General features: G+C 33.1%; 1 protein-coding gene and 1 long non-coding RNA gene across 11 annotated transcripts in view; one reads left to right on the top strand and one right to left on the bottom strand.

Annotated features, from left to right (window-relative positions):
• CSMD3 (CUB and Sushi multiple domains 3) overlaps nt 1–27,100 on the top strand; it is a 1,245,869-nt gene that overhangs the window by 123,134 nt on the left and 1,095,635 nt on the right. For all 7 annotated transcript variants that reach the window (XM_045049906.1, XM_019823045.3, XM_019823042.3 and 4 more), the window contains exon 2: nt 8,663–8,885. In XM_045049906.1, coding sequence (XP_044905841.1) covers nt 8,663–8,885 — 223 coding nt within the window. The remainder of the gene's footprint in view (nt 1–8,662; nt 8,886–27,100) is intronic.
• LOC109496175 overlaps nt 1–27,100 on the bottom strand; it is a 593,347-nt gene that overhangs the window by 524,517 nt on the left and 41,730 nt on the right. The gene's annotated exons all lie outside the window — the stretch shown is intronic.

Raw genomic sequence — 27,100 nt, 5'->3', positions numbered from 1 at the left:
AGGCAAGGGAAACAAAAGCGAAAATAAACTATTGGGACTACATGAATATAAAAATCTTCTGCACAGTAGAGGAAAACATCAACAAAACAAAAAGGCCATGTACTGAGTGGGAGAAGATATTTGCAAATGATATATTCAATAAGAGATTAATATCCAAAAAATGTAAAGGACTTAATCAATTTAGCACCAAAAAATAATCTGATTTAAAAATGGGCAGAGGACCTGAATAGACATTTTTCCAAGTAAGACAACCAGATGGCCAACAGACACATGAAAAGATGCTCAACGTCACTCATCATCGGGGGAATACAAATCAAAACCACCTCAATGAGATATCATCTTACACCTGTCAGAATGGCTTAAAAACAAAGAGAGAAAGAGAGAGAGACAAGAAATAACAAGTATTGGTAAGGATATGGCGAAAAGGGAACCCTTGTGCACTGTTGCTGAGAATGTAAATTGATACAGCCACTGTGGAAAACAGTATGGAGATTACTCAAAATTTTAAAAATAGAAACACTGTATGATCCAGTAATTCCACAACTGGAATTTACTCAAAGGAAACCAAAACACTAATTCTTATCCACCCCTACATTTATTGCAACATTATCTGCAATAACCAAGTTATGGAAGCAACCTATGGAAAAGTAAGATACGCACACACACACACACACACACACACACACTCACACAGGAATATTGTGCAGCCATGAAAATGATGTGGTCTTGCCAGTTAAACACATTTTTAATATTTGTTACATCTATTGTTGTCCTTTGCTGTATCTAAAAAAAAGTTGGTTCTTTAGATCTCCTAATTCATTTGAACATGTGTCATATATTATACACCTTCCAAGAAAAACAGTGAAAGGAAGTACATGTGGAAGAATAAAATGATAATCATAGAGTTTAGAAAAAGAGAGAACAATTGCATAAAGGGATCCTCTCTGTTTGTAATGGCTTGACCTTGATATTAAAGGATCTGGATTTCCACACCCACCTCATAGAACAGGGTTCTTCACTGCTTCCTGCTGGGGTGGTGCAGGTAAAGGGGAGGTCTAGGGTAGGTAAGGAAGTTCAGCATCATGTATTTCTACTACTACTACTCCCTCAGTTATTAATGGGCAGATCAGAAAATAGATTTCTCTTTCCAGCAGATTGTACTAAGGTACTACCCACAAGCACTTTCCTAGCTGGGACAGTCTCAGAAGAAGCCAGTTAAAGAGAAGATTTAAATAAGAATCAGAATCTCATAACATAAATGAAATTATCCAGGTTGCAAGAAAATAAATCTTTTATTTTCTAAAAGCCAACAAGATCTCATACTGAATGAAAAAAAGCAATGAATACCAACACCACATGACAGAGATTTCAGAATTATCTGACAAATATTTTAAAGCAGTCACAATAAGGGGCACCTGGGTGGCTCAGTGAGTTAAGCATCTGACTCTTTGTTTCAGCTCAGGTCATTACCTCACAGTTGGTTCCTTGGTTGGAGTCCCACTTCAGGCTCCGCGCTGGCAGTGCAGAGGCTGCTTCAGATTCTATCTGCCCTTCCCCCACTCACACTGTCTCTGTTTCTCTCAAAATAAATAAATACACTTAAAAAAATAAAGCCACAATAAAAAAATTCAACAAACAATGCAAATAGTTAAAACATAAAAAATATAAGTGTCAGTAAATAAAAGTCTCAACAAAGAAATAAAACATAAAAAGAAGAGTCAAATAAAAATGTCACACACAAAAAAGTACAGTAACCGAAATGAAAAGATCAATGGGTAGGCTCAGAGAATGGAGGGAACAGAGAAAAAGCAAAATAAAACAAAACAAAACAACAACAACAAAACAAGAAACTGAAGTAGAAAAAATTTACCTAAGCTAAACAACAGAAGGAAAGTAGACTAAAAAAACTAAAAATGAACAGAGTACCAAGGACCTGTGGGAATAAAATAAAGGATCTAGCATGTGTCACTGGAGTCATGAAAGGAGAGAGAATAGGGCTAAGGAAATACTTTAAGGAAATAATGACTAAAAATTTCCCAAATTTGGAAGGAGACATACACCTACAGGTTAAAAAGCTAAGTAAACTCCTAACTGGATAGGCACAAAGAAATTCATACCGTATACATTATAATTAAACTGAAGACAGGTCTTGTAGGCAGCTAGAGAAAAAGGACACCTTGCCTGTGGGTGAAAGTTAGCAAGGGTAGGAAAGAACTCAAAAGTATACACTAATGAGATGTAATCAACACTTAGACAAGGTTCTATTCACAACAATGGAATACACATTTTTTTTCAAATATCCAAGGAACATATATTAAGGTAGATTATATCCTGGGCAATAAAACTTAAACAAATTTGAACTAAAATCATCTAGAGTATGTTCTCTGATCACAATGGAGTCAAACTAGAAATCACTATCAAACTTAACAGAAAATCCCCAAACATTTGAAAACTAAACAATGTATGTCTATAATAGACATGGCTTGAAAAGGAAAATTCAAAGGAAATTTAAAAATACATTAAACTGAAAAAAAATGAAAATACAGACATATCAAAATGTGTGAGATACAGCTAAGGTAGTACTGAGAAACATACTATCAAAGGCATGCATTTGGAAAAGAGAAAAGTCTCAACTTAATAATATATACTCCCATGTTAACAACAAAGAAAAAGAAAAAAGCTAAATTAAAAACAAATGGAAGAAAGTAAATAATAAAATGAAAGGTGAAAATTTGAACACAGAGTAGAGAAATAGAGAAAAAAATCAGTGAAACAAAATTCTGGTTCTTTGAAAAGATCAATGGAATTGGCAAAGCACTGGCAAGACTGACAAAGAAAACATGAGAAAAAAACACGAATTATTAATATTAGGAATACAAGAGGGGATATACTACAGACCATACCGACATCAAAAGGAGAATAAGGGCGTACTATGAACAACTCCACATACATGGATTTGACAACTTAGAATTCACTCATTACTTAAACACACATAGCTGCCCACCCAGCCATGCATACACGCGCGCGCACACACACACACACACACACACACACACACACACACACTCACTCACACACTTCACCTGATATGAAATATTTACTGGTAGTGGGGCAGGTACTAAGTAAGACAGTATTAAAATTTTTAATGTTAAAATAAAATTAAAAATAGAACTCAAAAAATCAAAAATAGAACTACAATATAATCCAACCATCCCAATTCTGGTATTTATCCAGAATAATTAAAATCAGGATCTCAAAGAGATATTTGCACCCCTATATTCATTGCAACTTTATTCATGGTAGCCAAGAAATGGAAACAATCTGAATTTCCATTGAAGGGTACATGGATACAGAAAATGAGGTATGTATTTACCATGGAAATCAGCTTTAAAAAAAATAAGGAAATCCTGTCATACACTACAACATGGATGAACCTTAAGGACACTTTAAGTGAAATAGTTTAGTCACAGAAGGCCACATACTGCATATATCTACTTACGTGAGGTATCTTAAATAGTCCAATTCCTGCAGAAGAAAGTAGCATGGTGTAAAGATGGGTAAATTAAGATTTATTTTTCACTGGGTATAGTGTTTCGTTCATGCAAGACGAAAAAGTTCTAGAGATCTGCTTGTTGTACCGCATTGTGTTAGCAATACTGTACACTTCAAAATTGATAAAAGGATAGACTTCATATTATGTGTTACTTATCATAATAAAAAAGGTTAATTGCTACCATTAAGTTCTTTACTTTACAAGCTTTATCATACAAATGCTGTGTGTCAATAAAATTGTGAACTCTAGGTGATAAAAAAAAAAGTCATTCAATATAATTGGGCACAAGAGCCCAATTGCAGTAGATAAACACAAGTGTGGAAAAAAATGAAAGGTAAACACAAGTGTTTCTTGTAATGCCACAGATCTTGGTTAGCATAAAAGAAAACAAAATAAATTTTAAAATATTATAAAATACTGTAGAATTATTATAGTTTCTATCTGTACAAAAAAGGTAAAGTATGAACATGAAAGAATAACAGGTGAACAGTTTTAAAATATGTATTATTTTTTTAAAATACAATTTATCATCAAGTTGGCTAACATACAGTGTATACAGCGTGCTCTTGGTTTGGGGGGTAGATTCCCGTGATTCATTGCTTACATACAGCACCCAGTGCTCACCCCAAGTGCCCTTCTCAAATAAACTCAAAATTGATGAAAGACCTAAACGTGAGACAGGAAACCATCAAAACCCTAGAGGAGAAAACAGGCAACAACCTCTTAGACCTCAGCAGCAGCAATTTCTTGCTCAGCCTGTCTCCAAAGGCAAGGAAAATAAAAGCAAGAATCAACTACTGGTACCTCATCAAGATAAAAACTTCTGCATTGCAAAGGAAACAATCAACAAAACTAAAAGGCAACCAACTGAGTGGGAAAAGATATCTACAAATGACATATCAGATAAAGGGTTAGTATCCAAAGTATAAAAAATTTCCCAAACTCAACACCCAAAAAAAAAATAATCCAGTGAAGAAATGGGCAGAAGACATGAATACACATTTTTCTAAAGAAGACATCCAGATGGCCACCAGATATATGAAAAGATGCTCAAAAATCTGTATTCTTAACCAAATTCTTGCTGACTATGTGACCCAAATCATGTAAATTTTAGTTATTTTTCAAGTATAAACTGACTCTTTAAGTGGAAAGTTAAGGTGTGAAAAATACAACATAAGGCATTCAGAATCTGTTGAAGACTGAATCTATAGAATGTTGCAATGTCAATTTTTGAGATGGGTTTTCCATAAACATGTACTGAATTATCTAGATTAAGTTTTGTTTCCATATATTCTCACAGCAGTAAGTTCTTATCCCAAACATAGCACTTACCATATTCTATAATAATAATGATCTGCATTTCCATGCTGTCTCAAGTTGCAGTTGAAGTTCCTTGAAGACAGGCTAGAATAATGTCCTTTTAGTCATTTTATCCCTAAGTCATGACATACACGATGAATAGATGAGCAGAAGTTGAAGAAATATCATCAAAGCTTCACATGTACCATAAACAGCAAAAAGGAGTTGTGAAATTATGAGAGCAACGAGCTATAATGAATAATCAAAGTAATTTCATTTAGAAATGTATGTATGAAAGGCAAATATGGATTACCAATGAATAACCAGAGAGCTAAGCAATTGTATCCTAAAATACAACTAAAAATAGTACAGTATCCATTAAAAATAAGTGAAGGATATGGAAAGGTAATTAATAAAAGAATTATGAATGAATGAGAAGCAAAGAACAAGATATTTGATATATAGTTACCAGAAGAAATGCAAATAAAATAATAAGATGATTTTTTTTGCCTTGTAAAAAATCTAGTGTTGCCAAAATTGAAGCTAGAAGTTGAAAATACTTCATAACCTGGTGATAGCAGTAGAAATTTTCACATTCATGGAGGATAGTTTGGATGCGTCTACCTAAATTTAAAATCCAGCACTCCCATTTCTGGAATTCTATCTTAAGTATATATCACACATGTGCACTAGGATATGCATCCAAAGTTGTTCTTTGTGCCTTTGAAACCACAAAGACTAAAGCTGCCAATAAGAGATACATTAAATACATTAAAGTACAGGCATACCATATGCCATATAGCTATGTCATCATTAAGAAAGATTGTAGAAGTATACACATATACAATATAAGTATACTTATATTCCAGAAGATTATAAGTGATACTGTATAGATATAAACAAAAAGATTCAGAAAATTATGCAGAATATGACTGACTCAATTTGTTATATATATATATATATATATATATATATATATATATATATATATATGGCATAGAAATATGCATATATCTGCATTTGCCCAGAAATGGTCTAGAAAGATACACACTAAGCTGATTTGGGAGGGGGGGGAGTGGAGGGTGGAAATTATAAACATATTGTTGGCAAATGCACTTCATTATTCTGAATCATGTGGTGTTTAATCAAACGTAGAAACAAAAATGAAAATAAAATGAAGAACACAGATAAAAATTAAAAATAGGTGTAATTCTTAATTTGCCTCAAGAAAAGGAAAGGAAAGGAACTGAAATGTATGAATCAGCAGGGACTTGGAGAATTAGTGGACAAAGCTGAGCATGTTATTTCAGGACATATGTCCTTTTTCTAAAACCATCAGGGTTATGGGGCTTGAGAATATATAAAACAGCCCATAGATCAGATTGTAGCTAAAGGGATTCATGCTTGCATTTAGTTATGAAGTTCAAATTGGAAGCTGTTCAGGCAGAAAACTAATAGAAATGGGTGATAGCTAATTAACCTAAGGCTTCAAAGTAATTGCTCTGCAAGAAGCAATTTAGAAGGGACCTTTCTCCTTTTTTTTTTTATTTTTGAAAATCATAAAATGCCCTATTTGACTTTTGGTGCATGAGCAAAAATATATGTATACACACAAATATTGATTTTTTAAAAACCTCTACCTTATCCAACTTCTTTTAAAAGTCAAAAAAAATCCCAAGAACAGTACTTTGTATCAATACTGAATATCCCAGGTTTAAGACTTAGCCATGAATGGAGATAATCAGAGTAGATTCCTGAAGTAAATATGGGTAGGAGGATAGAGTTATACTGATTAATCCCTCCCTGAGCCTCACCACTAGAAGTCAGTAGAACCAGCTACTCTAAAGCGTACTTGTTTGGTAGAGAAGTAGATCCCCTAGCAAAAGCAAGGTGCACTTGTGAAAAGACTGAGGAATGGGGTGCCTAGGTGGCTCAGTCGATTGAATGTCTAACTCTTGATTTCGGATCATCTCATGATCTCATGGTTTGTGGTTTTCAGCCCCATGTTGCTCTGTTCTGACAGCACAGAGCCTATTTGGCATTCTCTGTCTCCCTTTTTCCGCCCCTCCCCTGCTGACTCTTTCTCTCTCAAAATAAATAAGTAAACATTAAAAAAAACTCAAGAGAAAAAAAAAGTGAGGAATGAATGTACACCATCCTAAATCAGTCCCTGTCTGCCACAATCTACAACTCTGGCTTCCTATCTTTCATGCGTGTTTCCTCTTATTTTTCAAAAATATCCAGACCTGTATATCATATACTCTTTCCTTCTCAGAGAGAGGAGCCCCAAATTTCCTGTATTTCTATATACAGTTCCAAATACATACACTTTGGGTACTACAGTGTTCTCTCCCCCAAATTAGCTCAGTGTCTTGGACTTACAGCTTCATGGCACATAAGCTTCATGTACAACCCACAGATTTGGAAATGACATCAAAGCAAAGAATTCTTATCAGAACTTCTGCAACCATGGATCCAAGCTTTAATCGACTGAAGACTAGTCTAGATTCATTCTGGGGCCATCTTGTGCTAGCATTGTATAAATTTTAGAGTTAAACATTACCCAATATGACTACAGACTAGTACATATTCATAATTTCTTGAGAAACATATTCAGTTTTCTAGGTGTCTCCAAGAGTCAAGTTGTCAAAAATTTGTATCTTCCATAAAATTAGAACTCCTATAGAATTATAGAAGTTTTTAAGATGGCTGCTGTCTGTTGCCCAGGATTCAAATTTTCAATATATTTTCTCCCCAACATTAGGTTTCACTCAGATACAGTTAGCTAAGGATTGTGTTTAAACTTGAGCCAGCTATGCTGGTCAAAGATTGAATGATTACATAGAGTGCTTTTTTTAGATCTGAACCATTTATCCTCCTGGTACAAGGGTGGGAAGGATTTTCCTAAGGCACACTGGCTACAGGCTAGAGATATGGACAGAAAAAAGCATGCTGGGGCACCTGGGTGGCTCAGTCGATCAAGTGTCCAACTTTGGCTCAAATCATGATATTGCGGTTCCTGAGTTCAAGCCCCACATCAGGCTCTCTCTGTTACCACAAAGCCCGCTGAAGATCCTTTGCCCCCCACTTCTCTGCCCCTCTTCCAATCTCTCTCTCTCTCTCTCAAAAATAAACAAACATTAAAAAAAAACTTAGCATGCTACACCAAGAAAAAGTGAAGTTAATTTTTTTTTTAACGTTTATTTGTTTTTGAGACAGAGAAAGACAGAGCATGAACAGGGGAGGGTCAGAGAGAGGGAGACACAGAATCCGAAACAGGCTCCAGGCTCTGAGCGGTCAGCACAGAGCCCAACGTGGGGCTCGAACTCACGGACTGTGAGATCGTGACCTGAGCCGAAGTCAGCCGCTCAACCGACTGAGCCACCCAGGCGCCCCAAAGTGGAGTTAATTTTTAAGACCCAAAATGCATGCTAAAATCATTAAATTTTTAATGTTGTTTATAGTTTTCTAAAATTAGACTGGAAACTACTTCAGGGAAGGTATCATGTTCAAGACTTTGCCTGTAGGATCATGAAATGGATAATGATGTGTGGAGAATTTTACTTCATTGACTGGTTTATAATTACTAGCCACAAGATGCATGATAAATGGCAAATTTTCTAATATTTTGTTTGTTATGTCTTATCTTTTTAAAAAATAAAATTAGGTAATTCACCTAGCTCTTGCCATTTACAAAATTATGGTAATATAGGTCTTGGAAAAACAAAAGGCTTTTTCAAAATTATCTATCTCCTGAATTGTTTGTGCTTTATATAATATTAATATCTGTTTATTTGTCTTTTGTTGCAGGATTTATTTATACATGTGGTGGAACTTTAAAAGGACTTAATGGCACTATAGAAAGCCCTGGTTTTCCATATGGATATCCAAATGGTGCAAACTGTACATGGGTAATAATAGCAGAAGAACGAAATAGAATACAAATTGTTTTTCAGTCATTTGCTCTAGAAGAAGAATATGACTACTTATCCTTATATGATGGACATCCTCATCCTACAAACTTTAGGACAAGGTTAGTGTGATTTGAATGGAAGAATGGAGGGAAAATATGTTATGGGTAAAATGTTATTTCACACAGGGTGCTTAACATTTGTGGTACAATTGTATGAAAGTCATATTCACTATTTAATTATTGTTAATTTGGAAATATATCATCTCATGAACAAATTAGTTCAGTGTCTCTGACTTCATAATACTATATTAATATTATCTCTCAAAAAAGTGAATGTAAATTGAATTGTGACCTTTTTAGATTGGTTAAAGGTATTTTATTTTTGTTAAGTGCTTATTTTCAGGTGTCATTACTTATGGGCATAACTTTTGATAAAAGTGAAAGCATACCATGTAATGTGGCTACCCAATTTTAATATACAATATGCAGAAATACTTAAAAATATTCATATAAAAATACATTAATTTTATAAAGTATGTATGGTTTATAAAATCTAAATATCTGAAAATTCGACCCTTTAATGTCACCAACTGGGAAATTTACATTTGTCCATACAAAGGAAATTATTTATTTATAAGCTACTCGATAAAACAGATGTGGACATTAGCTGGCACCCTGTCATTTAAGTGATTCTTCAAAATTTCTTTTTGAAAAATAAGAGTATCTAAATATGTGAGAAATTTTTGCTGTCTTAGCAAAAACTCCTTTTAAATACAGATCAACTCTAATTCAACCAAGTTCAAACTACCAGATATTACATATCTCTTCTAGTCCTAGATTTTAACTAATGTGTGTAATTATGTTTAACTGTAGTAAACTGTTTTTGAACTTCTAATCCAAAATAATCTAAGTCAATAAACTCTAAGATTAAAGAGTCTTTACATACTTGGCTATGTTTGCACTCAGAATGATAGTTAAAAATGCCTCAGTTGTTTCAAACAGCATGACTATGCAAAGAAAAGGTCACTAAATTGGTTACTGATGAGGGTTTTGTTTGTTTGCTTTTTTCTATACATCCATTTACTGAGTATTTCCAATTTCTTCTTCCCTTTACACAAAGTCTTTTAATATCTGTTTAAGAATATACAGAAAAGCTGACATGTCTCACAGAGTTATTTCATCATCATGGCCAATATCATTAAAAACGCAATGCCTTCTGTTAATGACACAGCACTGAGTCACAATAGAAAGACAGCACTATGTACACTAGAGAGTGTGTGGGTGAGGCGGGTAGGTATCTGCTGTCATCTATATACATCCAATCAGATTACAGGCTAAAAGAGAGTAACAAAGGTAATTCTTAGAGTTTCCAGCCTGCTAAAATGATGTGTATAAAAATAAAATGACAAAGACTTGTGTATATTTTCTTTACAGCAGCAGCATGTAATATATAATTGGTGTAAATATAAAAAAGAAATGAAACGCTCAATGCTATCTGGTAGTTTCTAACTATAAAATCGCTGATAGTATGGTTTGCCTAAGTGTCTATTCTCTCCAGATCCCCTTGAAAATGAGAAAACACGTTTTTATTTTATCTCTGCTCCTTTTTTTAAAAGAAATAATTGTGGCCTCTGGGAAGTTAAAAGACCTTGTCAGATGGGGAAAATCAGTTTTTTTCTTCTCATTCATTTTTTCCCAATTTGTAAATGGGAATAATAGCATTTAATTTGCAGAGATTCTACGTGTACTACAATGTAATGAATGCTCTGTAAGTCTAACCCTTAGTATTTATTAAGTACCTGTACTGGACATTACTAAGTATTTTGTATTCATTATATTATTTAACTTCTCAAACAATGTGAAAAGATTCCTATCATCAATGTTTTACAATTAGGAAAATGAGTCTTACATTACTTGCCCAAGGTTAATTGTTGAAAGTAGCAAGAGGGAGGATCGTCACTATAACCCAGAATTGTCTCAGTTCAGAGCTTAAGCTTGTTAAAAAAAGAAACAAAATTCAAATATATAATTCACAAATAATATATATATAATTTCCATGGTTTATGTATTGATATAAAGTCTATTTTTCCTTTGACAAAATTTAACAAATAAGATAAATAATAAAAACCAATATTTTTAAACATACATAACATATAAAGATATAAACCAAAAAATAAATTACAAACTTATTCATGGTATTTGTTTTATAGATTCTCCTCTAATATGTACTCTATACCATTTTGCTCACAGTTGGATGCATAATGCATCCACTGGTGTTCATGCTTAAACCTAATGTTACAGCTGATTTTAAATAGCAAGACTAGGGAGAAAAAAACCCAGTGTGTAACCTACAGCATCTTCCAGACTGTTTATATACAATGTCTGCTGTTTGATTAGAAGCTGAAACTGCTGCTGGCAGTCTGATTTACTTTTGTGTTTGTCTGTTTCACTCACGTTTTCTTGCTTTTTGTTTCTCTCCGTTCTCACTTAATACATGCCATTAGGGTATGTCTGCTGTTCTCTATCTTTCGGAAATTGATACTTATATTTTGTTATTTTCCATGAGCTCCAATAGATATTTTGTAATGGCTTGTTATACTTGCCTTGCAATAATGCAGAAAAGATGGTTTGTAGGCCTTGTCATTCTTGCTTGTATAAATAGAGAGGCACATTGGATTTGACAAACACAATTTCATACGTTCAAAATATTATCTAACACTCCAACTTTTGATGATCCTGTTTGTTATCCTGTGAATTTTTAATTTATTAAATAAAAATTGATATTGCAGGCTAAATGTAGTACTTGAAGCAACACACCATTAGAGAATTTCTTCATAGGTCTCCATTAAGAGGCTGGTGCATTTGAAACAATTTGGTTTACTTGATGCATGAAAGTAATTCTCAGCTTTCTTTACTTTTTATGTGAATACCGTATTTTCTAAATAAGAAAATTATGCCAAAAATTTAAAAAATTATTTTAATCCTATGAGATGTATTTATATATTCAGGGTCATCCTACTTATGCTATTTATGTCCTTATTCAATCTCTCTACATTAAAATACATACAACTTCACATGTGACTGGAATTTTTGTTAGCATCAAATTATCAGATGCTTATATTTAATTATACTATAATTCATTTAATTATTCTCCTACTACAAGATATGTTTTTTTTTTCTTTCATAAGTAATTCAGATAACAGCATTAGCTTTAACTGAGATAACAACCTCATATCACCATCCCTAGGTAAAAAGTATTACAGAAAAACAGCATTTTGTTCCAACCTCAGTTGTAGAAAGTGACATGAAGAATGCTGGGACCAGTCAACAGACAACATAGGTCACATTGTCAAAATGCTCCTATTCACACTTTTTATTTTACTGTTAAAAACAAAGTTAAGTTTTGGGATGACTGGATGGCTCAGTGGATTAAGTGCCCGACTCTTGGTTTTGGCTCAGCTCGTGATCTCATGGTTTATGAGTTCAACCCCACATCGGGCTCTGAACTGACAACATGGAGCCTGCTTGGAATTCTTTCTCTTCCTCTCTCTCAGCCCCTCCTCCTCCTCCTCTCTCTTTCTCTCTTCAAAAATAAATAAACATTAAAAAGTTAAGTTTTAAAAATGCTTAATTTTCTAAATAAATAACTTCTAAAGTCATTGAAAAAAGGAGGTAGTTATCATAAAGTCATAGTCATAGTGTAGAAATGCCCACGACATGAATTTTATCTTCTTAAATTACAAGAATTTTCATGAATGCTAATAATGTTAAAAGTAAAAGGTATATATAATTCAGGTAAGTGTGAACATATAAAAACTCTTACTGGGGAAGGTAGGCGGTAAATATAAACAATTGCTGTACAGTAACAGAAATCCAGCTGAGGGGGAGAGGTAGTGTTGGGAGAGTTGACTTCAATTTTTTTCCAGTTTAATGAAAATAACTGACATATAACATCTTGTAAGATTAAGGTGTACAACATGATAATTTGAGATAGATATAGATATAGATATAGATATAGATATATAGATATAGGTATAGATAAAGATATAGATATATAGATATAGTGAAATGATTACCACTATAAGGTTAACACCTCTATCATCTCACATAATTACTGTTTGTGGTGAGAATATTTATGATTTGTTCTCTTAGCAAATGTCAAGTATATAAATGCACTACTGTTAACTATAATTGACATGATATACATTAGATGCCCAGGACTTTTCATCTTATAACTGTTAACTTGTAACATTTGACCAAAATCTTCACATTTTCCCAACCACCATCCCTGGAAACATTTTACTCTATTTCTCTGAGTTTGGCTTTTTTAGAATTCACATACAAGTGATATTGTATAGTATTACTGGTGGACTTCTCATCCATCCTTGGATGCTTAGGTTGTTTCCACCTCTTAACTATTGTAAATAAAGCTGCAATGAATATGATAATGTAATCTTTTCAAGATAGTGACTTCATTTCCTTTGGACATGTATCTAGAAGTGGAAAATCAGATCACATGGTAGTTCTATTTTGAATTTTTTGAAGAACATCCATGGTGTTTTCCATAGTGGCTGAACAAATTTACATTTCCACCAACAGTGCCCAAGTATTCCCTTTCTTTGGCATCCTCACTAACACTTGTTATCTCTTGTCTTTTTTGATAATAATCATTTCAACAGGTGTGAGGTGATATTTCATTGTAGTTTTGATTTGCATTTCTCTGATGATTTAGTGATATCAAGTAACTTTTCATTTATCTATAGAGCACTGTGTGACTTGTTTGACAAATTGTTTATTCAAGTCATCTGCCCATTTTTTTTTTTTTGTCCACACACTGCCCAGTGAAGGGCTCAAACCCACAAATCCTGAGATCATGACCTTAGCCGAAGTCAAAGGCTCAACAGACTGAGCCACCCAGGCACCCCTCCTCTGACCGTTTTTGATCGGATTATTTGGGAATAAGAAAGGGATTTAATTCATTCTTTTGCATATGTTTATCCAGTTTCCCTAGAACAGTTTATTAAAGAGACTATCTTTTCCCCATTGGTTATTTTTGGCTCACTTACCAGTATTACTTGGTTGTGTGTGGGGGTTGGTTTCTTCCTTGACTCTCTAATTCTATTCCATTGGTCTATGTGTCTGTTTTTTGTTTTTGTGTGTGTGTGTGTGTGTGTGTGTGTGTGTGTGTGTTTTGTTTTTGCCAGTTCCGTATTGTTTTAGTGACTGTAGCTTTGCAAGTTCAAAATCTGGAAGCTTAAGCTTTATTCTTCTTATAGTTCTTACTGGTTGCTTTGGCAATTCAGGGTCTTTTGTGGGTTATACACATTGAAGATTTTTTTTCCTATTTCTCTGAAAAATGCCATTGGAATTTTGAGAAGGAAGAACTCTGGGTATTATGGACATTTTAATAATACCAATTCTTCTGATCCATGAACAAAGGATAGCTTTCCAATTATTTGTATCTTCTATAATTTTTCTTTTCATCAAAGTTATAGTTTTTGTGTACAAGTATTTCACTTCCTTGGTTAAATTGGTTCCAAAGTATTTTACTGTTTTTGATGCTAGGGTAAAGATATTGTTTCCTTTATTGCTTTTTCATAGAGTTCATTTTTAGGGTATAAATAAGCAACTGACTTTTTATTTTGTTATCTGAAACATTACTGAATTAGTTTATTAGTTCTAACAGGGTGATGGGGTCTATAGGATTTTCGGTTTATAAGATCATTATCATATGCAAAGACAGGTTTACATTTTCCTTCCATATTTGGATGCCTTTTATTTATGTTTCTTACCTTATTGCTCCATCTAGGACTTCCAATATTATATTGAATACAAGTGGTGAGAGTGGACAACCTTGTTTTGTTCACAACTTAGAGGAAAACTTTTCAACTTTTCATCATTGAGTATGACGTTAGCTGTGGGGTTGTCCTTTATTATTTGAGTTATGTCTATTCTATGTTTATATCTAATTTGTTAATAATGTTTATCATGGAGTACATGTTAAATTTTGTCAAATGGATTTTTCTTTATCTACTGAAATGATTATAAATTTTTATCTTTCATGATATTAATGTGGTGTATCACACTGATTAATTTCTATATATGAAAATACCTTTGCATCCCAGGGATAAATCATGGTGTATAATCCTTTTAATGTGCCTTTGAATTTAGTTTGCTAAATTGCTATTTTGTTGAGATTTTTGCATCTATATTCATCAGGGTTATTGGCCTGTAGTTTTCTTTTCTTATGGTATCCTTATCTGGCTTTGATAGCAGAGTAATGGTGGCCTCATAAAATCTGGAAGTGTTCCCTCCTCTTCAAATTTTTGGAAGAGTATAAAAGGTTTTGCTTTAATTCTTAATATGCTTGGTAGATTTCACCAGTGAAACCATCCCGTTATGGGCTTTTATGTGTTCAGAAATTTTATTCTAGGTTATCCAATTATTTGGGGAATAATGGTTCATAATAGTGTCTTACAATCTTTAGAATTTCTGTGGTATTGATTATAATGTTTCCTTATTCATTTCTGGTTTATTTGAATTTTTGCTTTTTTTTTTCTTAGTCCAACTAAAGTTTTGTCAATTCTGTTTATCTTTTCAGAAAACCTAAGTTTTATTCTAAGTTTTGTTGATCTTTTCTGTTGTGCTTCTAGTCTCTATTTCATTTTTAATGTTTATTTCTTTATTTTGAGAGAGAGAGTGAGCGAGTTTCAGCAAGGAAGGGGTAGTGGGAGAAGGAGAAGAGAATCCCAAGCAGGCTCCACTCAGCACAGAGCATAATGTGGTGCTTGATCCCATGAACCAAGTGATCATGACATGAGCTGAAATCAAGAGTCAGACGCTCAACCCACTGAGCCACCCAGGAGCCCTTCATTTATTTATCTTATGAAATTTGTTATTTTCTTCCTTCTGATAGTCTTTGGGCTTGCTTTGTTTTTCTTCTTCTAGTTCCTTGAGATGTAAATTTAGGTTGTTTATATAAGATCTTCTTTCTTAATGTAGGCATTTGTCACTATGACTTCCTCTTAGAACTGCTTATGCTTTAGCTCATAAGTTTTGGTATACTGTGATTCCATTTTTGTTTGTTTCAAGATTTTTTAAATTTCCCTTTTGATTTCTTCCTGACCCATCAATTTTTCAGGAGTGTGCTACACATATTTGTAAATTTTCCAGCATTGCTCCCGTTATTGAATTCTAGTTTCATATTATTTTATTTGAAAAACATACTTAATATGATCTTCATGTTTTTTTTAATTTATTGACTTGTTTTGTGACTTAACCTATTATCTGTCTTAGAGAATATCTCATGTGTGCTTGAGAAGAATGTGTATTCTGCCATTGGATGGAGTGTTCTCTGTATGTCTGTTCGCTCCATTTGATCTAAAGTATAGGTCAAGTCCAGTATTTCCTTAATGTTTTTCTGTCTGAATATCTATTGTTGAAAGTGAGTAATGAAGTCTCCTACTATTATTGTGTTGTAGTGTATGTCTCATTTTAGATCTGTTATATTTGCTTAATATATTTAGGTACTCAGAGATTGTGTATATATTTACCATTGTTATAGGTTCTTGATGTATTTACTCTTTTATCATTATAAATGACCTTGTTTGCCTCTTACTACAGTTTTGACTTAACCTCTATTTTATCTAATATAAAAATAGGTAACCTTGGTGTCTTTTGGTTTCCATTCCCAGAGAATACTTTTTTCTATTGCTTCACCTTAACTTTATGTGTATTTTTAAACTGAGTATATCTGTTGTAGTCAGCATACAGTTGGGTCTTCTTTTTTACACATTCAGCTATTCTATGCCTTGTGCTTTGAGAATTTAATCCATTATTTAAAATAATTGTTGGTAGCGAAGTATTTAGGACTGTTGTTTTGTTAACTGTTACTGACTTTTTTGTAATTCCTTTGATCCTCTCTCTTTTGTCTTCCTTCGTGAATTGAAAATTTTCCATAGTGGTATGTTTTGATTCCCTTCTCTTTATCTTTAGTGTATCAACTGTAGGTTTTTGCTTTGTGATTAATTACTATGTGACTTACTTAAAATATCTTATACACACAGTAGTGTATTTTATGCTAATGACAACTTCAGTTGCACATAAAAACTCTATCCTTTCAATCCCCTCCCCAGCGTTTTATATTTTTGATGTCACAAGTCCCCCCCCCTGCTCCTGGGCACACACACACAAACCACAGGGAGTAGCAGAGCTGTTAATATTACATATCCATTAACAAATTATTGCAACTATATTTATTTGTAATACTTTGGTCCGTTACCTTTTACTACAGTTAACTCTTAATTAGAGATGAGAATTAAGTCTTTACACTGGTAAAACCATTTTACAATACTAAGTATTATAAATTTAACTATATATTTATGTTTTGCAGAATGTTGTGCATTTTTGTAATTCTTCATGTTACTAATTAGCATCCTTTCATTTCAGTTTGAAGAACTCTTTTCAGAACTCCTTGTAAGCCAGGTGTAGTGGTAAACATCTCAGGTTTTGTTTCCTTGGGGACATCTTTATGTCCCTTTATCTGAAAGATAACTGCCTGGTACAGTATTCTTGGGTTAGCAGGTTTTTTTGGTTTTGTTTTTGTTCTGTTTTGTTTTCTTTCAGCACTTTGCATTTATCATTCCACTCTCTCCTAGTCTTCAAGACTTCTGCTGTGTAATCTACTGATAGCTTTATGTGGGTATCCTTTAAAAAATTTTTTAAATGTTTATTTATTTTTGAGACAGGGAGAGACAGAGTATGAGCAGGGGAGGGGCAGAGAGACAGGGAGACAGAATCCAAAGCAAGCTCCAGGCTCTGAGCTGTCAGCGCAGAGCCAGATGCGGGGCTCGAACTCACGAGCTACAAGATCATGACCTGAGCCAAAGTCGGACGCTTAACCGACTGAGCCACCCAGGCACCCCAATATGGGTATCCTTTTGTATGAGGATATTTTTTATTTGCTGCTTTAAAATTCCTTCTTTGATTTATACAGTTTTATTCTGTGTTTCAGAGAAATGCTGTTTGAGGTTGAAATTTTGAGATTACCTATTAGCTTCATGAACTTGGGTGTCAAAATTTCTCCTCAGATTTAGGAAGTTCTCAGCCAGTACTTCTTTAAATAAGCTATTTCCTTGGGCGCCTGAATGGCTCAGTCATTTAAGTGTCCAACTTCAGCTTAGGTCATGACCTCATGGTTCATGGGTTCGAGCCCTGTGTTGGACTCTATGCTGACAGTTTCAGAGCCTGGAGCCTGCTTCAGATTCTGTGTCTCCCTCTCTCTCTGCCACTCCCCTGCTCACACTCTCTCTCTCTCAAAAATAAATAAAACATTTAAAAAATTAAAAAATAACATTTAAATAAGTTTTTCCTCCTTTTTTCTTTTGGAGGTATGTATATATATATATATGTATATATATATATGTATATATGTATATGTATATGTATATATATGTATATATGTATATGTATATGTATATACATATATGTATATGTATATATATGTATATATATATATATATATGTATACATATATATGTATGTCACTTAAGGTATCCCATAGTTTATACAGGCTTTCTTCACTCATTTCATTCTTTTTTCTTTGTTCTTCGCTGGATAATTTCAAAGGACCTGTCTTCTACGTCAGAGGTTCTTTCTTCTGCTTGGTCCATTCCTTCTAATGTTCTCAACTGCATTTGTTTTCCTACTCTTCTTGTTCCCTTTTGTGGTGAAATTCTTATTCTTGTGTACCTTCTCTCAATTTTTCAAAGCAAGGCCAGGTGATGAGAGCCTCACTTTTGCTTCCTGCAGGGTGGGGCTAAGTGCTCATTTTAATAATTTCTCCCAGGCCTGAAAGGAAAGCAGCTTCCTGCATATATTCACTAGCCATATGCAAAGACTTGCCCTCAGTGCCATCAGAAGCACACAGAGAATTTATCATGGTTTGTGGGTCAGTTTGGTGGAGGTGTGTGGAGTGCTGCAGGTGCACGGGTCAGGTGGAACATCTGTAGGTGAGGCATCCTGAGAAGCTCATGGGAAGGCTTCCTGATGGAGTCCATGATGCAATAAGTAGACTCTACATACCTCTGTGGCCTCTGAGAGCCATATCTTCCAAGCTCCCAGCTGATCTCTCCCCAGATATTCTGGGGACATCTGGGCTTTCACTCGCATATTCTCACTTCCCCCATGAAAGAAATCAAAGGCTGAGAAGGCTCAGCTGTGTTATCTTGAGGAAAGAATAACACAGATAACGTGAAACTATTCCTGTTATCATCTTTAATGCATCCAATCTTAAATTTTTTTGCTTCAGTGATGTGCTGGAACACCTCTGCTGGATTCTTGGACTTCTACAAATGGTCTCTCATCCTTGGATAATTATCTAAATCAGTGTTCTTTAGGGGAAGAGAGTGGAAAAATTTTATTCCGCCATGATGATGTCACTCAAATTTGCCATTCTAAATGGCAGGGTCAAGTTGAATGGAATCAGAGAGAGCTGGGAAGAGATGATGGAAGTGACAGATTTCCAAGGAAAAAGAACAACAAGTGCAATATCCTAATTCTGGATCATGCGTGTGAAGATGAGTACACAATGAGGCCTGAGAAGTGATGTAATAGGGCAAGGCCACTAGAGTCTGGCAGACCACTGTAAAGACTGTTTTTTGTTGTTTTGTTTTGTTTTGGTTTGGTTTGGTTTTTTGGGTTTTGAGTGAACTAAAGGCCATCAGAAAGTTTTAAGTATTGATGTGACATGATGTAACTTGGGCCATCACCAACATAGTCAGTTTTGTACACTGCACAAAGTTGTCAGGCCTTGGAGCCAGCAATCCAGCCTGTGTTACTTCAGCCAAGGTCATGCCCCTACCCCAACCCAGGGTACTGTGTCAGTGTGGGGAAAGAAGACATATTTTACAATACATTCATAATAAGGGGGACCTTTTGCAATTTTTTCCAACCAGTAAAGTCACCTTTTTGTAATTACCACAAACCATGACTCTTATATTTTATAATCTGAAATGATCACTTTAAGCTGCTCTGTGGAAACCACACTGTCTACAACTAACAAAAAGTTACTGTTTTTTGATATAGTGAATTCTGTGAAATAAGTAGATATCACATGAATAATGAGTTACATAATATGCAACACTATTATACACAACTCTATTCCATCCCATTTTAAGAAAAAATTATTTTACTTAAAATAGTGATGTTTTTTATATTTAAAAGGAGTGAAGAATACAAAAACTATTGAGAAAATTAAAATAGATAACAGCATAACTGCTCAAAATGTATTTTTATGAATAATGTTTGAAGTGAATTATTTAAATTCTTGTGAAATGGAAAATTCTCAATATCTGAAAATTTTCCTGAACCCTAATGACATACAAATCTTTTATATCTCTGATATGCTGCTACCAGCACTTTAACAGGTAAACACACATCAGCATAACATAAAACTCCAATCAGAGAATGATACATCATCACCATAGAAATGTTGGGGTGGCTTAATAATAATAGATAATATTCACATTGTCAATAATTCAAAGGAAGAAAGATGTAATTAGCTTTATAGGAGCCAAAATCATATGAAATTTTTGACAGTGTAGGTTTGATAGTACTCTTATAACGAAACCAAAGAGATGATCCCAAAATATAATATAGAATATCTCTTAATCTCTTAAATAACATTGTGCATTAGTGTTATTTAACTTTGCTGTGCATTAGTCCTCATGGCTAACTTCAGCTGCTCCTTAAAGATGGCATATAGATGGTCAGTTTTGCTTATATGGTTTTAAGGACAATATAATTATAACTTCTTTGCCATTAAAATCAGAGAAAAGGGAAGTCTAAGCTATAATTACAACTGAGGAGGATAAATTATCAAAAATCAAATGATATAAACATACAGAAATATGTATGAAACTACTGAAAAAAGATACTAAATTTTGGGGCGCCTGGGTGGCGCAGTCGGTTAAGCGTCCGACTTCAGCCAGGTCACGATCTCGCGGTCCGTGAGTTCGAGCCCCGCGTCAGGCTCTGGGCTGATGGCTCAGAGCCTGGAGCCTGTTTCCGATTCTGTGTCTCCCTCTCTCTCTGTCCCTCCCCCGTTCATGCTCTGTCTCTCTCTGTCCCAAAAATAAATAAACGTTGAAAAAAAAAATAAAATAAACCTAGGCCTCTTTTAAAAAAAAAAAAAAGATACTAAATTTTAATTGATTATAAATCTTATGATTGTATAAATAGAAAACTTAGATAATTTACTGGAAATAAACAAAGAAAATTAAGTGTGTTGATTAGAGTCACTATCTCATCAACCATCATTTAGAAAACTCACAAATATATTACAAATGGCAGCAAAATTAGTGAAATGTTGATATGAACTCAATGTTATGAACATTTATGATAAAAAATTTTGTATTCTAGTGCTAAAAGCCACTAGTGGAAAATGGATAGCCACACTATATTCATGGGAACAAAGATTAAATTTTGAAATAAAAAAAGAGACTACATTTTGTAAAGCTCTTATTCTTTGAAGTTATAATACAATTTCATTCAAAATTCCTAGTGTATGTTGGTTTGCTTGAAAAAAATGATATATGAGTTCATCAATCACATGAATAACCAGGAAAATATTTAAATATAGGAATAGAAAGTTTAAACTAAACTGTAAAATAAAAATGTATAACAATAATTAAAGGATATAGTATTGGCTGGTTTAAGAGTAGAAAGAATTTGGAACAAACTTTATATCAACTCAGCCAAACAAAAGATGAAATATAGAAGCTATTGAGGGAAGAGAGAGGTTTCCTGTTATTATAAAACTTAATAAAAACTAAAGAGATTACAAGATGTGATAACATGAATAAATACATTTTCTATGATCACAATATACTTCAAAGAAAATAAATATTTAATTATCATGGAACATAAATTTCAAGATGTATAAGATACGAAGTCTTGATGTACCTAAATAACTTTTAAAAATATGAAAATTACAGTCATGTAAATGTGCAAAAATATATGCACAGGGAGTTTACAAAATGTAAACTTTTTACAAAATGAAAAATGTTAAATCACTAATATAAAATAAGAAACTAGTAAAAATAAAAAAACAAAAGTAGGTAGCAATGTAATATTTTTCAAGTATAAAACTAAGACCTAAACAACTGTAAACAGCATTGGTGAAGATATTTAGGTACTTTCCTGCATGAGTAGTGGTAATATTAGTCTATAAACTGTTTCTGAAAGACAACAGCATTAGGTTGTCCTGCATTAGGTATCCAGGAGTTTATCATAAATAAATTACATTATTCATAAATAATAATTATTAACTATAATATGAATAAATAAATAAAATAAACACCTCACTCCCCAAATTACATACAGATTTGTGTTTGCTGCTTTGTTTAAATAACAAAATCATGAATGTCTTATTATAGAGAATGATTAATAACCACAGGACAAAATGTAGCAATTAGATACCAAATCTTACATGAATTTCTTATGGGTGGAAAAGGGTTCGCAATATATTACTGTATAGAATAAAAATAAAGACCACAGAACAGCATGTATAATAATAAAAGATAGCTTGTGCATTTATATCTGTTTGTTTATTTATCAACTGGGAAAGATTTACACCAAAATGACATTTGTGATTCTCTCACGGTAATGGGGTGTGATGAGTTTTTCCCTTTTTTTTACTAGTCTTTGATTTATAAGATTTTTACCTTGAATACCCACAGGCCATAGAAAAAAACTAGTTTTTTCTGGTTCCTTTATCTCTTCCAAATTTCAAGAATATTTTTCTGATATGTATTACTTAGTGATTTAGGGTTTAAATTTTAAACTGTAAGAGAACATCATTTTGAAAATAAATATTGCCTATGTCCATTCTCAGCAAATTAAATATTCAGATAATCAAAACCATATCATAAAAATTCATTTTTGAAATTTTCAAATTCACCAAGTTACACACTTGATAATATAAAGGGATTGTGAAGAACAAAAGTCTTTTTTAAAGGTAAACATGTGACATCTAAATAATTACGTGAGTCTGTCAAAATCATTTCATTTTTTCTAAACAATTCTTTTATTTCTCAGATAGTGGTCCTAAACCAATAGAGAAAAACTTAAAGCATATATATTTACATATGCACATCTTGTTCTCATTGTTGACTAAATAGAATGAGAATTTTGAATTAAGTTAATATATGTTAGAATCAAAACTTTATTCATCATTGGGTCATACATTTTCTACAGCTCAATATTCAGATCTCAAGTGTACAATTATGTTTTGGTGAAACAGTCATAAACTCAGGTAATCCACATCTCTATTAACATACATGTTTTCATCATCCCAGAAAGTCCTATTGTATTCCTTTCCAGTCAATCCCTACACCTTCCCAAGGAACCACTGTATTAATTTGCTTTACCATGGATTAGCTGGCCCCTTCAATATTTATGTTCATAGAAATTGATTGCTACAATATGTACTTTTTGTATTTGGCTTTCTCTCTAAGCATATTGTTTCTGAGATTCAATCACGTTGCTGTGTCAACAGTTTATTCCTTTTTGTTGTGGAGTAACATTTCATTCCATGAATTGTTGACTTTCCTGTTAGTGAAAGTTTGGATATTTTTAAGTTTGGAGCTATTCAGAATAAAGATGCAATCAATATTCCTATACAAGTAGTTCTGTGATTGCATTTTCATTTGTCTTAGAATAATACCTAGTAGTAGAATTGGATTATTGGTTAAATCTATGTGTCATATCATAAAAATACCCCCAAACAGGTTTTTCAAGTGGTTGTCCTATTTTATATTCTCCCATCATTGTATAAGAGTTCTGATTGCTCTACATCATTGCCAACATTCAAAGTTGACAATCTTATTCTGTTTTTATTTTGCATTTCCTATATTTCCTTATAGCATATTCTAATGCTATAAGCACTTTTTTATGTGCTTATTGAGCATTTATTGATATGTCTTATGAAATGTCTGTTCAAATATTTTGCCTGTTTTTAATTGGGATGTTTGATTTGCCTTGATATTATTGAATTATAAGAGTCCTTATTCAATCTTTATACCATTTTTTTGACAAATATATACATTGCAAATGTTTTCTTCCAATCTTAATTTGCTTTTCACTTTGTTCCACATCTTTTGATGAGTTGAAATTTTTAATTTTGATAAAATCCAATTTATTAATTTTTAAAATCTTGTTTTTCTCTCTAGTCTGACAAATGACAGAAAAAGATTCTCCTACACTTTCTTCTGAAGTTTAGAAATTTTAGCCTTTATATTTAGGTCTATGATAAACCTCAGAAGTGTAACGAAGTCTATGTTCATTTTACTCCCTGTGGTATTATAGTGAATAAGAATTATGATGGCCTATCTATTAAGGAATCCTAGAACTGACAATTCAATAAATTATATTGGATGCTGCTGAGCACAGCTCCAATGAAACATATTTCAAGTAGCTTTTAAAAATGACGACTTGATCAACTAAATTTTGCTAGAGGAAGATCTATCTTATTTTTCTATTTCTATTGTAAAGCTACCCCTTTAGTTGTTTTTTACTTTGTGATTATATATAATTTATACCTTCTTGGTTGTAGTTATAAAATATACTTCATTACTGTGATTAAATTCTCTGAACTTCATTCCTTTATTGTTATTGAAAATCATTTTATTTCCCCAATATTTTTTTCTCAGTACTGTGAGGGATAAATATAAAAAATATAATATATATCCTGTTGCAATTTCTTGTTTATTTTTATGAACTCATTAAGTTCTTTTTTTTAATGTTTATTTATTTATTTTGAGATAAAAGAGAGTGCATGAGCAAGCAGTAAAGGGGCAGAGAGAGACAATCCCAAGCAGCCTCCATGCTGCCTGATGCAGGGCTTGATCTCATTAACTGCAAGATCAGGACCTGAGCTGAAATCAAGAACTGAAATCACGAGCCGATGCTCAAGCCATTGAAACACCCAATGCCCCACACTCACTAGACTCTTGACATAACCATAGAATCCACAAGCATAAGACATAATGAATAGTAATTAAAATTAATAAACAACAATCTATAGCTTGAGTTCCCACTTGTGCAATTGGTTGACCTTTCCTCCTTCAGAAAATGTTGGTGGTGTCCCCATAAATATTCCTGAGCAACCACTATAGTTCTCTTCTTACATAATTAATCCTAGCTCTTTTTCTCTGCTTTGCTTCCTCAATTTCCCATATAACTTCCTAATACTCATGTTAAAACCTCTCCTCATCCCAATTGCTTCTCTTTAGACTGCAATGCAATGATCTGTGTCTTTCCTGTAAGTATAATATTGAGGTAGAGAACAACTTTCCCACAAATATTAATTAGAAAATATCTAAACGACTTGTTAGACCATAGAAACAAATGGCCATAGGGTATGCAGTACTTGTATGGCAGTATATCCTTGATTTAACTCTACTCCCAAGTCCCCATCTTAGCATGTCAGGTTTGATTTAGATGATACAACCCAACCCAGTCTCCTGCCTCTGAAGACTTCAGAGTTGCAACCAGTCCTTGTATCCTGATTATCTCTCTTGTATAATGAAATTCAGAGGCCCTAAGCGCCTGACCTACTGGCATAGATGATTTGTATGTGTTTTTTGTATGTATATGCATATGTAGATTGCATATGATATTAATAACTGTTTACTCAATAAAGAGAAGCAATACTAGGTTTTTCTTATTTATATATAATATTAATGAGATCTCCAAATGGCAGTGTGGATTTTGCTTACTGCTAATCCAACTATGGATGATCTTGGTGATAGCCTTGTGTAAAAAATACAGACTTCAGAAAACACAAAAATTGAGTGTAGAAGTGGGTTTTTCTATGAACATGCTTGAAAAGGATGTTATACTGTGGCTAGTGTCCTCCTCTCCAACACTTTAATTCACTAAAGACTTATTGCATCACCATAAGGCATGCAAGTGAATTAGGAAAAAAAAACCAATTAAAATTTTGATGCACCTTAGGCAGTTAATGACTCTTCTCATTCGATATCATTTCTCACTTTGGAGCATTCAAATTAATGATTGGATAAATCTCAAGGACAGTCGGGGTTTCTAGAACTTTTTGTCAACATAAAAGACTCTTTCAAATCTGAGTAAGGCAAGGATTCAAGAGCATACACAATCATTTGTTGTTCATACTAGGCATGTTGCCAGAAAGAATCGAGGTGGCTTTTAGTGGAGAACAGACTAAATTAAACCATTAAAACAGGGGTTAAATCATAAAACAAAAGATGTCAACAAGCAAATTTAAGCACTTTGTTCCATGAATTACATTTATTCAATCTTTTATAGCAAATCTGTGAAAGGTTTACTTTTGTTAGCCTGCTTTCAGAAAAACAGCACTGATACTTTAAAAGCAAACTATACATAGCGTTTTAAGTCACTAACTAGCGATATTTCTTTTGCAAGTCACTCTCCGTAAACATTCATGTTTTCATCTGTAAAATGGCATAATCAAACTACGGCTTTTCTCACATAAAGCAACTAGATGTTCTTATAAATATCATGTTTTCAATAACAGAAAATTACATACAGCATTCTAAAACCCTAAATAGAATTTTTAAATTATGCATCCCAGATGAATTCTTTGTGAATTCATCTAAATTTGTTAATATATAATATTCTAAGGGAAGCTACAGATATACCGTATCTAGTAGAAAGGTAGATTTTTTTCTGAATACACACTTTATGTCAGGCTATTTATATACAATTCTCATAATATCATTTCAGATATTTCCCCAATATGCCTATTAGACAGATAAGTAAATCTCAAAAAGATCAATGTCTTCAAAATCATAAAAAACAGATTTTGAATTTCAATAGCACAACTCATTAGTTATGTTTGTTTACATTTTTCAACTACACTAATTTTAGAATGATTGAATAGAAGATTTACTTTAAACTACACAACTGCATAATCAGATATTTTACTGACCATTTATTTTACAAAGTCGTTTTACTAAATGCAAATTAAAAGGTCAAGAACATTAAAAGGCCCATATTTATATAAAAGTCCACATTAAAAATAATCACCTATATGCTGTTATGACATGATACGTACCCAAAGCTGTATCTTTGTCATAAAAATTATTGTGTATAAAATAAGGAAATGTTGCTTCATAAATGCTTAGAGTTTGATGTTCTTAAGATATGTAGAAGATATTGAGCTTATGTAGGAAAAAAGTAAATTTATCAACAGAAAAATGCATAATGATTAAGTGCATGGTTATGCAGGTTATCTTTTTAAAAATCCCAAAGACATTCGATTGTATTTTTAAATG

Source organism: Felis catus, chromosome F2, assembly GCF_018350175.1.
Source record: "Felis catus isolate Fca126 chromosome F2, F.catus_Fca126_mat1.0, whole genome shotgun sequence".
In the NCBI taxonomy this organism is placed as follows: domain Eukaryota; kingdom Metazoa; phylum Chordata; class Mammalia; order Carnivora; family Felidae; genus Felis; species Felis catus.
This window is presented reverse-complemented; position numbering and strand designations above follow the sequence as displayed.